Here is a 15,291-nt window from a genome sequence, read left to right as displayed (position 1 = left end):
AAGGAAAAGGCCCAATCAAGAGTCTCCCGAGACTTGCCTTTTGGCGTACTTTGCAGGGCCAGCAAGACACCCTCAACAGGTCACCTCCCTCCGTGTGTCTACCCTGCTACTGCCGCCAGCTGCTGTTGCTCCTCATCCTCTTTCCCATCATTGCTACCACTTCCTTGCTTGATAGACAGAAAGCTAGTGAGCAAGGAGGCTGTGGCATCTATTCCTCCTCCTCCTCCTCCCCACCACCACCATTGTCTGGGCTGGAACAAGAAGCAGATGAACAAGCAGGTTGCCATAGTGAAGATGAGGAGCAAGCCCAGGGGGCTCCTGACAGTGGACTCTTCTTGGGAGGTGGGGTCCTCAGCAGACGCTGGACCAGGCCTGCCCTTGGGGCCAGCCCTGTGGTAAACCCGACTGCCTCACCCAGGGCCTAGTATTTTGAGGGTGTTATACACCCTGCCATATCCCCAAGGTTCTGGCTTGCTAACTTCGCAGGGAGGAGTCAGGCTGTGGCGTCCTATGAGCATGGGACCACCCAGGTGACCAGGAATGAGCGGGAATGCTCTCCTCCCCTCCCCTCCCCTCCCCTCCCCTCCTAACCCCATCCCGCAATTTTTGGCAAATCACAAAAATTATGAGGAAATGTCACTATCTGTGTTTCTGCTGCAGTTACAACCCATTCGATGGACCAAATGAAAACCCCGAAGCGGAGCTCCCCCTCACAGCAGGAAAATACCTCTATGTGTATGGAGACATGGACGAAGATGGTTTCTATGAAGGTTTGTTTGGAACTGTGTTGCCTTCCGTCAGCTTTTCTTTGGGAGGCATGGGAGCTTTCCAGCCTACCAGTTTAGCTTTGCAGTTCTAAACTCAGAACAACATATTGATTTTAAAAATAACCAAATAAACAAATATTTATTTTATATCCTACCTTTGCTCCAAGGAGCTCAAGGCACCATACATGGTTCTTCCCCACCCCCCCACCCACCCATTTTATCTTCACAACAACCTTGTGAGGTAGATGAGGCTGAGAGCAAGAGGGACTAGCCCTTGCTCAGCCGATGAGCTTCATGACTGAGTGGGGATTTGAACTTGGGTCTTCCCGGTCCAGGTCTTCATTCCTCAGACCACCACACCACACTGGTTTCGACCAAGTCCTTTAAGCACAATGTAGGGCTTACTTTCTTTATCCGAACAAAAGAAGATCCATCTAGTCCCCTAGAGGGCTATCTCGTCCAGCATTGGGTTTCTAACAGTAGCCAATCAGTTGCTTTCTGGAAGCCCACCAGCAAGGCATCAAGGCAATAGCATCCTGATGTTCTTTACCCCAACCAAATGGCATTTGGAAGTATGTATACATGGAGGTTCCACAGACCTGTCTTAGCCAAGCAGACCTATTTCATAGACCTATCTTCTTCTAGGTTGTTGCCCATCACCACTTCTTATGGTAATGAATTCCAGTTGATTTACTTAATACAATAACCAACTAGGGGTAGGCCACGCAGTGCCCTCCAGATGTTTTCTACTTCAACTCCCATAAGCCCCAGCCAGCATGGCCAATAGTCACAGATGATAGGAGTTGCAGTCAAAATATCTGGAGGACACCCAGTTGCCTATTCCTGGTGTAAGCTTTGGCTAGAGGCTGGGGAGGAAGACCCAAGGCACATACTGCATAGCACAACCCACAGAGGTGTCTTCATCAAACTTTCTCTCTCTACTGCAAACTATTTCAGGACAAGCCAGGATGGAAGGTGAGATAGGCTGTATTTCTCTTTAAGTGTGAACACAGATGCAAAAGTGTGTCTTTCCTGTGCTGTGGTGATGCAGGCTATATAGTTCAGTTCGGAGCATTAGTGCCACCTGCCTCCCATCTTTTACCTTTCTCCACCAGGTGAACTTCTAGATGGGCAGAGAGGCCTGGTCCCTTCCAACTTTGTGGATTTTGTGCAGGACAATGAATCCCGTTTGTCGAGTGGGTTGAGCAGCGAGCAGGACCAGAATTACATCAACCACATTGGTCACGCGTTGGATGGAGACGGTCTTTTGGAGATCAACCCACCGAGCCACTTAGAGTCCAGTGTCATCAATAATGGTGCTGGGACCCTGGATGTGAACATTGATGAAATTGGAGAAGACATTGTGCCTTATCCTAGAAAAATTACCCTTATCAAACAACTAGCCAAAAGTGTTATTGTGGGCTGGGAGCCTCCGGTCGTGCCACCTGGATGGGGAACCATTCATAGCTACAACGTCCTCGTAGACAAAGAAATACGGATGAGCGTATCCTTGGGGAGCAGAACTAAAGCTCTCATAGAAAAGCTTAACATTGCTACTTGCACGTATCGAATATCAATTCAAAGCATAACCAGTAGGGGCAACTCTGATGAGCTCCAGTGTACTTTGTTAGTCGGGAAGGATGTCATTGTAGCTCCCTCCCACCTTAAGGTGGACAATGTCACCCAGATTTCTGCTGAGCTCACTTGGCTCCCAACGAACAGCAATTACAGTCATGTGATCTTCCTCAATGAAGACGAGTTTGACATCGTCAAGGCTGCCAGATACAAGTATCAGTTCTTTAACCTGAAGCCCAACATGGCCTACAAGGTGAAAGTATTAGCCAAGCCTCACCAGATGCCCTGGCAGCTCCCATTGGAGCAGCGGGAAAAAAAAGAAGCCTTTGTAGAGTTTTCGACTTTGCCAGCAGGTGTGACTCTATTTTTACCACTACGGTACTGCTATTCATGATTAATTATTACGTATATGGCACCGTTACTATGCAGGATGGTTTGCACTGGAGTGTTGAACTTCAGGCCCTCAACCCTGGTTTTTTTTTATATTTCTGGAATGCTGGCCCCACCCACCACTGGGGTGTGGTAGCCAAGAGCTTCTCCAAAATGGAATGTGGCCCTCGGCCTGAAAGAGGTTCCACATCCCTGGTTTACGCTGAGTACAAGAGGATGAAAATGATTAACCCAAAGTCACCTTAACGGTTGTGTAGAAGAAAAATTGGCCTTCAAAGAGAAGTGTGACCCCATCGCCCAGCACAATTTCTCTGAGATGGCTCTAAGCTTAATACATTGGTTTCTGTTATAATGGTGCCCAGTCTCCATAGTTGTTCACAGTGGAGGGCAACAAGGGTGGGAGAGTCCTGATTCAGACAGCTGCGCTGTCAAAAGTGCCCTAGCGGCCTCTTTCAGTACACTCCAATAGCCAACTCAAGACACAGATGAAAGGATTCTTTTCAAGGCTTTAATCCTTTTACAACTTAATGACTCTTTCAGATGCTAATCACCAGCGACTAAGCAAGGAACAGCAGAGTGGCCTATGCTCTGAGTAGGCAGTTGGTCCCCGTTTGAAGGAGAATCACTTGAAGACCCTGAACCTATGGGCTAGGGAGAGATCCTCCCTCTTTCCCTTGGGTCCACGGGACGCGGCCATTGCTTGCGTGCCAAATGGGTGCTACACCTCTTTTCCGCGCCCTCCATCGCTCGTCACTCCCTGCATCTGCGTTGAGCATCTAGCAAGGCCCCCTCCCACACTCTCTCACTGCCCGGGTCACTATCTATCTCAGGAATGCCGGCAGGAGGAATCTCTGCCAGCTGCTGTGCCTGTGAGGGATGAGCTGGCTCCTCTCCCATGGATTGCTGATCCTCCTCAGAATCAGAACTGCTCTGGGGTTCTATCGGCTCAGTTTCCACCCTGACACACACCTCCCAAATGGCTCAGTGGCATTTTCAATGCTCAGAGTGGTGGGCCATCCATTGGGCAGGTGTATGCACAGAAACAGGTTCCAGCAAAACCCCATAGCACATTCTGGTGCCCTCCAAATGTGTTGGTCCAAACTTCCCAGCATCCCCCAGACAGCCATGAGTTGTAGCCCAACACAGCTGGAGGGCACCAGGTTGGGGAAGTCCATCATAGGGTTAAGCCTCAGGTTAGGGTTGGGAAAACCTGGGTTCATGTGTAGGAACAGGGGCCTCAGTATAGCCTAGCTTGGGCAGACAGACTGAGTGGTCAGCCAGGACGGCTTGCCTGCTGTCTTTGACTATACCGTGCAGATGGGGAGATGTTCCAGGGTCACCTGAGGGTTAGGGACATTCGCATGTGTTTTTCAAAGCACACTTCAGCATAGATAGATCTCATCCAGCAATCTGATCTAGGTATGAAAGCCTGCTTTGGTTCATGGCTCACCTTCATGAAACCAAAGTTTGGATGGCAATTCCTGAACATGAATCAATCCACCCCTTCCAGGGATGAACTAAAATGGATAACTGATATACACGAGCCCACTAGAAAAAAGTGTATACCTTCAGCCCCTGGAATCAGTGTACTTTTTCTCCATCCTTAAGAGGTTTCTGTTGTCTGGCATGAAAACGTGGAAATGCTGTGGGCTGTCCCAGCTTTGTCATTACAGCGAATTGATTGTTAAGTTGTTGTTGGGGGGTGGGGGGTGGTCCTTTCCTTCTGAAAGCTTTTTTTAGTTTGTTCTGTTTAGCTGGTATGTTGCTGAACATGTGACAGAACTCATGAAATATACATGGCCTTAATAATGGCAGTGATATTTTTAGACTTTAGGTTTCCATCTAGCCCGCTTCTATTTATAGCAAATTGGTTTTAATTAGAGATGTAGCAACTGCGCTATCCTGATAACAGGTTTTCACGGCCTTCAACTGAGGAGACTTTTACTCAGTTTCGGGGGAGATTGCTGCACGCAGCCCAGGTTTTGGAATAGATCCACATTTCCCCTCCAGGATGCAGGGAAAGAGGATGAAAGCTCGTGCTGCGGCAATCTAGCTGAAGCTAAACAGATCTAAGTCAATGTGTGGATGGGAGACCCTATAAGAACCAGGGTGGTTGCGGTGTAGTAGTTAGGGTATTGGCCTAGGGCTGCCTTTACATTAAAGAAAAACCCCACAGTCCTCCCATTGTGAAGCCTTCTGTGTTTACAGTGGTGGCCACATGATTGCTGAGAGGGGAAGCTTTTAATTTTCAAGGTTCCATAGAACTCAATGAAACATCGCCATCCCGACTTAAGCAGATAGTTCATTATTTCTGGATCTTTTTGAGATGGAAAAACCAGGAAATACCTCTAGATGTGCCCTGGAGGTTGGCGACGTCATGAAAAGGACCCACACACTTCCGTGAGTGAGCAATCTCAATAGCAGGAAAAAAGCTCCGTGTGAAGAAGCCCTAGGAGTGAGGAGACCCAGGTCAGCTGCCCACTCAGCCAAGAAACCCACTGGGTGACTCTGAGCCAGCTGTCATCTCACAGCCTAACCTCAAGGAAAAGAGAGTTATAAATTAAAAAATATGTGTGGCACCTTGGGGAGGGGATGGATGGGGGCCCATGAAGAAATGGCAGGATACATAACAAATAATATAAGGCCACCTAATATTAGGGGGTTTCTAGATGAGTGGAGAATTGAACTTGGGTCTCCTAATCCTAATTAGTTGGTCCTAATCCAACACCTTAATCACTATACCATACCTGGATCACCTTGCTGAAAGACATCTACCTATGCTAAGGAGTGCTTTGAAAGACACATGCATGATGTGCTATGGAAGCCTTTCCCAGCTTGGTTCCCTCCTAATAGTCTAATACAGAGGTAGGTCATGTGGTGCTGCAGGCACCAGTGCACCCACAGACACCTTTGTTGGCACCTGCCAAGGTGTCCTACCCCTCACATGTTTGGGGTGTTTGTGTTTTTTAAAAAATTAACCCATTTTCTTATCGGCACCTGGGATCGCTGTGAAAGAGGTTTCTGATGGTGCTGAAATCTGTGAGTTAAAAAGAGTTGTTTAGTATGTTGGGGCTCATACCCCACCCCTGCCTTGTACTCAGCGTTTTGGGCAGATGACTTGTAATTTGTGGCTAGCCACACCTCCCGTGGCAGCCATTTTGTAGTGGTGCCCATGAGAGTTTTTCCAGTTGCCAAATGTGCCCATGGCCCAAAAGGTTGCCTGCTTCTGTAGAAGAAGCCACATATCTGTTGTTTGAACAATGACAAAAGGCGTGCATGTATCATTGCTACTCATGTGTGTGTACATATACATAGATCAGCCTTGCATTTAAGCAGTAGCCTGGTAGCTAAATGTGAACAGGAATTCTGTGCAGGTGAATGAGCAGGCTGGCAGAGGGTGCCCCATCCCTCTTCTGCATTCAGTGCGCAACCAAGTGAGCAACCAGCTGAATAAAAATGCAGCAGGCTGCTGCAGGAGGGGTGGGATTCTCTGTCCCTCCTCTGCCAGTGCACTGGGCTATTCTTTTAATAATTCAGAGTAGCAACTTTTGCAGACATATTTACAAAGCTGCCCTAGATAGAGAGCAACACAAGCTGGCACCCTCCAGGAGATTTGGACTGCAACTCCCATCATACAGAGCACTGACCATGATGGGGCTGATGGGAGTTGTAGTGCAAACCACCTGGAGGACAGGTTGGGGGAAAGCTGATACAGATATTAGGGCTGCAGTTGTTTACTTAATTGATCAGTTAGATGAATGGATTTAAAACACTTCGGATGAATTGTAGGTGAGGGGCTGAGGCTGACAGATCCATGGCTTGCCGAACAGTGCAATCCCATATATGTCTACTCAGAAATAAGTCCCATGGAGTTCTGCAGGGCTTACTTCCAGATAAGTGGTTACTGGATTGCAGCCTTTAGTCATTGGTATCAAAGGCAGCCTCCCTCCCGGGGCAAACAGATGTTTATTTTTTTAAAAGTCTACATGCCACCATTCAGCAAACCTTCCAGGGCAGTTTACGAAAACAAGAGAAAATACAACAATAAAATGCAATGAATAGCAGCATGTTCAAGACAACGTTAAAAGGCCTGGAAGAATACAAATGTCTTTGCTAGGCACTGTTGAGATAACAACCTCAGTGGTGCTTGGCAGGCCTCCCTGGGGAGGGAATTCAACAAATGGGGCACCACCGCGGAGAAGGCTCTCTCTCTCTATTCTCTACCCACCTCATTTCTGATGGTGGGGGCACCTGGAAGAGAGTCTCCAAAGAAGAGCTCAGTACACAGGCAGGTTGGTATGGGAGCCGGTGGGGTGGGGTAGGGTGGGGGCAATCTAGATTGGTTCAATCCCTTTTTCCCACTGTGGTGGTCCGAGTCTGGATATCTCTGCCACTCCACCCCCTTCCTGGTTGTTATTCAGTAAACAAAAAACAATCACACTGCTGTGTGATTAGCAGTGTGTCTAGATACTACACCACCTCAGCTCGGAAATGACAAGATGTTGCACTGTGAGGTGCCCCTGTTCAGTGTTCCAGCCCGTCAGCCAGCTATGGCTGCTGAACACACACAGGCCTCGCTGGGCTGTTGTTTGGGGGTGTGGGGTGGGTCCTCCTTTAGATGTTTTTTCCCTAAAGTTAAAAAAAAACACTTGTGGTTCTCCCGCTGGCATCAAGGGTAGGCATGGTTGGCACCTTCTGAGGGCCCACAGCCCAGCAGAGGCCCACTGGCAAAAGCCCCCCGGACCTGCTCCTCCTCTTCGCCCTTGCAAGCTGCTTGTTTACCTGGCTCTAGCTTGGACAACGGTGGTGGTGAGAAAGAGGAGCTGGAGATGCCACGGTCCGCTAGCTCCCTGACTCTCCGCCTGTCAGGCAAGCAAGTGGCAGCCATGATGAGAGAGAGGAGGAGAAATATTGAGGAAGCCAGTAAGAAGGTAGACTCATTGCAGGCCAGCCCACAGAGGGTCTCTTGCCCAAAGGCAAAAAACCTGGGGCTGGCACTGGTGGCTGGCGCCATTTTGGCTACGTAGCAAGCCACACTCAACTCTGAGTTACAAGTGTAAAGGGAATGATAAAGGACCCTGCTGGCTGGCCGGAGGTCAGTTCACACAGTCATGAAAACGGAATGCTATAGCCCTTCTTGGACTATACTACTTCAGGTTGTGGGTGAGATGAGTTTCATATCTGAATGCTCTGCCAGAAGCCGGCATGGGAAACTAGCATGTTGGCAAGGAGGATTCGCCCTAGCCATTTCCTGATGTGCTAGTTTTCCATTTACAAGGAGTTGTGGCCAGTTTACAGGATTCTGTTAGGGTGCAATCTTATGCATGTTTAGACTGAGAAAAAGCCTACATCTCCCATGCTGGGAGTTGTAGGCCTTTTCTCTGTCTAAACGTGCATAGGATTGTGCCCATAATGTACGTCCCCCTCTGATTCCCTCTCTCCCAATTGCTGCAGGCATCGCAAAAGACATTATACAGCCTGTTGTATGGTGTTTCCCTTCCTCTTGTCCCAGTGGCCAGTTAAGCAGACAGTTATTATTCTGGCACTGACTTACCACCAAGACCACAGCAGAAAGTTGCCAACAGACCATTGGCCTCGGTGCCATCAGGTTCCTGCATGGTCCCTGCAGGCCTTTGAGCCTGCAGTCACTGCACTGCCTCCTTCCAGTTCTCTCAAGGAAATTCTGAGACCAGGGGCTGCCTTCCCGGCTCTCCCTCCTCCTCATCTGGTGGTTTCCTCCTGAAGTTGCTCTGCAACATCGGTATGCAGAAGTGCGTGCCAAAATGTTTCTGAGAGCAATTTGTGAGGTTGGCCTACCGCCTGTGCCACCAAGTTTCTATACTCTTGAATGACTCCATGGCAGATCGCTTGCTTTCTTGACAGGCTGACCTTCTATTCTGGCTTGGGCAGTGGGACTGGAATAGGTTTAAGAGGATTCCTCTCACTCCCTTTCTTTAGTGTGTGTTTCCTTGCGAGTTCTAGGATGTGTGTGTGTGTAGTGCATTAGTGGTAGAGGATCTCTTGCATTTTGTGTGCTGGAATGTGAAATTAAATATATTTTACCATTATTGGTAAAGAATAATGAAGGTAAATATATTTTAGAAGCTAAATATATTTTACCATTATTGTCAGAAATTAGAAGGGGACCAGAATCGTGTGAAATCAGCTTTTGTCTGGTCAGAGTAGATACATTACATTTAGAACAGCATCATTCGTTGTAGCTGCATTAGCAAAACGTTCAAAGATTGTTTGTTCTAGGTAAGGCCGGATTTGTGGTATTTTCAGTTGATTCCCATGCCCCCTGCACTGCTGGTATTGAATATAATAGCATTTGTAACATCAGCAAATCAGATCGACTGGCAACTCAATCCTGTCTATTTCTTCTCAGAAGTAAGCCCCATCGATTTCCATGGGGACTACTCCCAGAAAAGTGTGTCTAGGATTGCAACTTAAAGCTACAAGCCTGTACCCACTTACCTGAGTGTAAACCCCACTGAACTGAATGGGATGTACTTCTGAGTAGACATGGATAGGATTGTGCTGTTACATGCCAATCCATCTATGCCTACTCAGAAACAAACACTGTTGAGTTCAATATTGTCTGCTATGAATGGCAGCCACTGCCCATGGTCTTAGGCAGAGCCCTGATCCTGCTACTGTCTGGATCCTTTTTTAAAAAAAAACTGGAGATGCCATGGATTGAACCTGGGACCTCCTGCATGCAGAGCAGATGCTCTACCACTGAGCCACGGTCCCTTCTGCCATGATGCATCTCCTCCGGAATTTCATCCCAGAGCCCTGGGACTATGGGAGAGAAGCCCTCCCTCCCTCCTTCCTTCCAGTTGCCATCCTAATGGCATCCATGGCCATCCATCCCGTCCTACAGACATCTATAGCCTTATTAGCAGTGGGGTTCCATACACAGGGCAAAAGGAAGGAGCTGGCTGGTGGTCACTGAAGCTTGCTTCTTATTCTAGGTCCTCCGGCTCCCCCTCAAGACGTTAGAATTCAGGCTGGACCGACACCAGGAACCATCCTGGTTTCTTGGAAGCCACCGATCCTCACGGTGACAGGGACCTCCAGTGGAGCCACAGTGACTGGCTATGGCGTTTATGCAAAAGGTCAAAGGGTAGGTGTGGTTTTCCATGTAGTGAGTGATGATCCAGATCTGTGGTTGGCGAACCTGTGTCATTTCATTGAGTGATGGATGAACCTGATCCAGGACAGTACCCTGCTGGTGCTGAGGCCTTACCAATTGTTTCAGAAGGTGTTGTTAAGTTCTAAAACCTCTGAGCATGTGCTGAGTGGCCTTCCATCCCCACTGGAGGGGCCAGTTATACAGCTGGCAGAATCAAGCCCTAAAGCTTTTCCTGCACTGAACCGCTTCAGGTTGCGGGTGGGGAGCAGAGCAGTGTGTGTGTGTGTGTGTGTGTGTGTGACATATTTGAATATACTCCCCCATAAAAAAAACTAAACACCTCTCCCTGCATTTATGAAACTAGAATGACAGGCAGAAGGGTTGGGCTGAACCTTCTCCCTGCTGTGCTAGTTCTCTGTGTGCAGGGAGCTTGTATTCATGGTGGAGGATTCAAACGGGCAGCCTAAAGCAGTAGTCCAGGGAAAGCTGCAACCAGTTGATGAGGTTGGCATCATGGGTCAGCATTGGTGGGCAGTCGCCAAGGCCCATACCCTAGAAGTGGGTGCACTACCAGTCCCCAGAACCTCCTGGCTTTACTCCTTGCTGTTGCTGCCAGTTCTGTGCCAGTTTCAGAGCCCTTCTCCTTCCCTGCCTGCCTGCCTGCCTGCCTGCCTGCCATGTTTTGAGTCTTCATTCAGGGAACTTGGCTTTATCTCATTGGTCTTTGTGTTTAGGTGGCAGACGCGACCTTTCCTACGGCAGAGAATACCATGGTGGAGCTAACGAGAATCCGGAACCTGGAAGCAAAGGAGGTTCTTGTCCGGACACTTTCTGCCCAAGGGGATTCGGTGGACTCGTTGAGTGCTGCCATTCCACCTGACCTACTGGTGCCTCCAACCCCTCACCCCCGGCCAGCTCCCAAATCTAAGCCATTACCAAGCGCTGGCATCCCAGATACCAAAGACAAACATTTATGTCCACATGTAAAAAGGGATGAGTCATGGGAGCAGGCCCATGTGGCATCTCCCATCCACGGACACACCCTGGAGCCTCCCAACTTCCACAGCCCGCTCCAGGGGAGGAGGTCTCCCTCTCCAAATCGGATACTCCCTCAGCCTCAAGGCACACCCATCCCCAACACAGTAGCGAAGGCCATGGCCAGAGAAGCTGCTCAGCGGGTTGCAGCAGAGAGCAACAGGGTGAGTAGTGCCACTGCTTCTGACCTGTAGCTTGGCAACGAAATAGATCTCAGGCTGGTTCCCATGTGCATGTTCTTCACTCGTTGGTGCAACTTGGAGTGATGTTTTGCATGTGTGAATGGCCCGTTGCAGGCTGGGCCCACACATGCAGGAGAATGAGGTGGTGGAGTCGTAATGCAGTAGGATGGCCTGTATCACTTAGGAGCATAGGACACAGGATGTCACTACCACAGGATGTAGTGATGGCCACCAATTTGGATGGCTTGAAAAGGGGGTTAGACAAATTCCTGGAGGAAAAGGCTATCCATGGCTGCAAGTCTTGATGTCTATGTGCTTCCTCCAGCACCAGAGGCAGTGAGCCTGTGTACACCAATTGCTGGGGAACATGGGTGGAAGGGTGCTGTTGCTCTCATGTCCTGCTTGTGGGTTCCCCGTGGGCAGCTGGTTGGCCACTGTGTGAACAGAATGCTGGACTAGATGGACCCTTGGTCTGATCCAACAGGGTTCTTCTTATTTCTTATGTTCTTATGTTATAGGAAGCTGTTTATACTGAGGCAGGCCATTGGTCCACCTAGCCCAGTTTTGTTGACCTACCTGGAGATGCTGGGGATTGAACCTGGGACCTTCTGCTTGCAAAGCAGGGGCTCCACTACTGAGCTATGGACCCTTGCCCATAAACTCCCTAATGGAAATAAAGGGGCTGCTTGGAGGAAAGACTGAGTGAATCTTGGGGAGACATGACCAAGGACCTCTACTGTAAAACGCTCAGGGCCAAGCTACATGTGATGTTAAATGTGCCTTTGCATATAATGTACAGTCTTGTTGTTGCTTTAAGAAGTGCTAATTACATCAGCTAGTAAGGAGCTGATCATTATCAGGATCACAGTAGGTAGGGAGAGGGAGTTTAATCCTTCATTTCCCTGCTGTGGTCCTGAGGAAATTCTCTCCTCTAAAGATGCTATTTGTGTTAGGACGAATTCCCCCATTAGCACCGATGATTTCTTCTCAAAACAAATATTGGCTTCAGAGGAGGTATTTTCCTCAGGACTGCAGCAGAGAAGGAGGCAGTTAAATTCCCTCTCCATACCCAACTGCTCTGATTAGGGATGTACAAGAACTTCATTCCTGTTCACGAATCATGCAGACATATCCCATTCACAACCCTGAGCGCAATCCTCAGGAAATTTTTGCTTTCAAAAGTGTGCTCTTCCATAGGTGCAGACTTCTGAAAATGCACACACATGTGCACACACAGAAGTGTGCACTGTCATGCATGTGCAAATGCACATTCCCCCCCCCCTATCTATTTTTACACTTCAGCCTATGGGGGAAATGTAGGGATGGACGAAAGTCCCTTACCTGGTCCCGCAGCTTTTTTCGGTGGTGGGGGGGGAGGCGCTCCGTTTCTTCCCCTGAAATTCTTGGTGGGTGGGGAGGCGCCCCGTCCCTCCCCAGCAAAATTCTGGCTGGGGGGGAGGCGCCCCATCCCTCCCCGCCGAAATTCTGAAAAGTAAAGTAAAAAAAAACAAACGTGATAGGCTACGTAAAGATTTATGTAGCCTATCACGGCTGACTTTGAAAATCTAGCCGTGATAGGCTACGTAAATCTTTACGTAGCCTATCACGTTTTTGTTTTTGTTTTTTTACTTTGTAATGGCGGCAGCGGCAGCCAGTCAGAAGACCGGCCGCCGCCGCCGGGACCCGCCGCCAAGAGGGACATTCGCACAAGGTAAGTCCCATCCTGGGGGGGGGGGGGGCGGAGAATTTCCCCACCAATTTTGGGGGGCCGAATGTGTTGGCATTTGGCCTCCCAGAGATTCATGGAGAAATTCTCCGACATCCCTAGGGAAATGCTCGTTTTCGATCAGGAATATGTGTAATTTTTTTTTCAGTCGGGAAAACGCGCACTGTTTAAAGTATGCATTTTTCCCCGATTGAAAACCTTTCTCATGTTCCGGAACATGAGTGAGGTGAAACGAGCTTTGAGGAAGAATATGGAAGACTTCAACAAGCTCAAACATCACATGTTCACCCATCCCTAGTTCTGATCCTGTTGATGATCACCCTTCCCTGAGCTGATGCGCTTTGCGTTTGAAAAACAAACAAAGCACATGTAGCTTAAATGCAAAGATGCGTTTGTCATGTTCAGTTTGGCCTTTAGATCCACAGCCCTCAAATGCAACTTCCTGCCCTCCTTGCAGTGAGGAGCTTTTTCTCACCCTCTCCCCTGTTCTCATGTCTGCAGCTGGAGAGGAGGAGCATGTTTACCGAAAGAAGCAATGCTGTACACTACGCAAACTCTGATGAAGAAGAGGACGGCTATGATTCGCCGCGCGTCAGACGGAAAGGGGCTTCGGTGGATGATTTCTTGAAAGGCTCTGAGCTTGGGAAGCAGGTAACTGGCGCCAAGCCTGCTGCTTTGAGCACGCACCATGGCCTTAATGCAAAGAAACCTGTTTGTTTGTTTGTTTGTTTGTTTGTAAATGAGTACTGAGATTCTCAGGATGGTACATAACCTGCAGCTGCTATCAGGAAGTCCATTCGTTTTGTGAATACCTGCAGCTCCGGCTGTGGTTCTGAGGCTGTTGGGAGTTACCCCACCTCAGCCTTTGAGGCTGGCCTTGATTTTAATTTTGAAAGTCCACCTTGCTTTGTTCGCCCCTCTTTCTCCCTCTCCTCCCTCCAACAGCCCCACTATTGCCATGGGGAGGAGTACCACACTGAGAGCAGCCGGGGCTCCGACCTGTCCGACATCATGGAAGAAGATGAAGAAGAGCTGTACTCAGAGATGCAGCTGGAGGAAGGAGGGAGGAGAAGAGTCAGTATAACATCGCGTAACACGCTCAAGGTAAAAAGCGGCCGTGAGACGGGCAGTCCTCTGTACTGGAGGATAGGTGAGAGAGAGATAAGCCCCCGGGTTGCTTGAGTGTAGACTTGGGTGTTCCACACATCTCATGGACCAGCAGCATCTTCAGACTCAGCTGAACATCATCAGGGCCTTCTATCCTCTGTGCTTTGAAAATAAATAAATAACCAGAATCGTCCCAACAATGACCTAATTTCTGAACAAGGAATTCTGTAACCTACAAGCACACACACACACACAGAGTAAATAAATAACCAGAACATTCACAGATTAAATAAATAACCAGAATTGTCCCAACAGTGACCTAATTTCTGAACAAGGAATTCTGTAACCTACAAGTGCACACACACACACACACACACACAGAGAGTAAATAAATAACCAGAATATTCCCAGATTAAATAAATAACCAGAATCGTCCCAACAATGACCTAATTTCTGAACAAGGAATTCTGTAACCTACAAACACAAACACACACACACACAAACAGAGTAAATAAATAACCAGAATATTCCCAGATTAAATAAATAACCAGAATCATCCCAACTATGACCAAATTTCTGAACAAGGAATTCTGTAACCTACAAACACAAACACACACACACACACACGCACACACACACACACACACGAGTAAATAAATAACCAGAATATTCCCAGATTAAATAAATAACCAGAATCGTCCCAACAATGACCTAATTTCTGAACAAGGAATTCTGTAACCTACAAACACACACACACACACACACACACACACACGAGTAAATAAATAACCAGAATATTCCCAGATTAAATAAATAACCAGAATTGTCCCAACAATGACCTAATTTCTGAACAAGGAATTCTGTTACCTACAAGCACGCACACACACAGTAAATAAATAACCAGAATATTCCCAGATTAAATAAATAACCAGAATCGTCCCAACAATGACCTAATTTCTGAACAAGGAATTCTGTTACCTACACACACACACACACACACAGAGTAAATAAATAACCAGAATCTTCCCAGATTAAATAAATAACCAGAATCGTCCCAACAATGACCTAATTTCTGAACGAGGAATCCTGTTACCTACACACACACACACACAAATTAAATAAATAACCAGAATCTTCCCAGATTAAATAACCGGAATCTTCCCAACAATGACCTAATTTCTGAACAAGGAATTCTGTAACCTAAAAGCGCACACGCACACACACACACACACACACACACACAGAGTAAATAAATAACCAGAATATTCCCAGATTAAATAAATAACCAGAATCGTCCCAACAATGACCTAATTTCTGAACAAGGAATTCTGTAACCTACACACACACACACAGATTAAATAAATAACCAGA

At 47.9% G+C, this 15,291-nt stretch overlaps 1 protein-coding gene across 2 annotated transcripts in view; it reads left to right on the top strand.

Moving 5' to 3' along the window:
- Positions 1–15,291, top strand: part of RIMBP2 (RIMS binding protein 2) — a 98,769-nt gene that overhangs the window by 41,975 nt on the left and 41,503 nt on the right. For both annotated transcript variants that reach the window (XM_084820016.1, XM_084820015.1), the window contains 6 exons: positions 661–770; positions 1,883–2,695; positions 9,710–9,861; positions 10,605–11,069; positions 13,315–13,464; positions 13,759–13,917. In XM_084820016.1, coding sequence (XP_084676142.1) covers positions 661–770; positions 1,883–2,695; positions 9,710–9,861; positions 10,605–11,069; positions 13,315–13,464; positions 13,759–13,917 — 1,849 coding nt within the window. The remainder of the gene's footprint in view (positions 1–660; positions 771–1,882; positions 2,696–9,709; positions 9,862–10,604; positions 11,070–13,314; positions 13,465–13,758; positions 13,918–15,291) is intronic.

The sequence above is a fragment of the Heloderma suspectum genome, chromosome 13 (assembly GCF_057233095.1).
Source record: "Heloderma suspectum isolate Gila_16-S chromosome 13, 16-S_ref, whole genome shotgun sequence".
In the NCBI taxonomy this organism is placed as follows: Eukaryota; Metazoa; Chordata; class Lepidosauria; order Squamata; family Helodermatidae; genus Heloderma; species Heloderma suspectum.
This window is presented reverse-complemented; position numbering and strand designations above follow the sequence as displayed.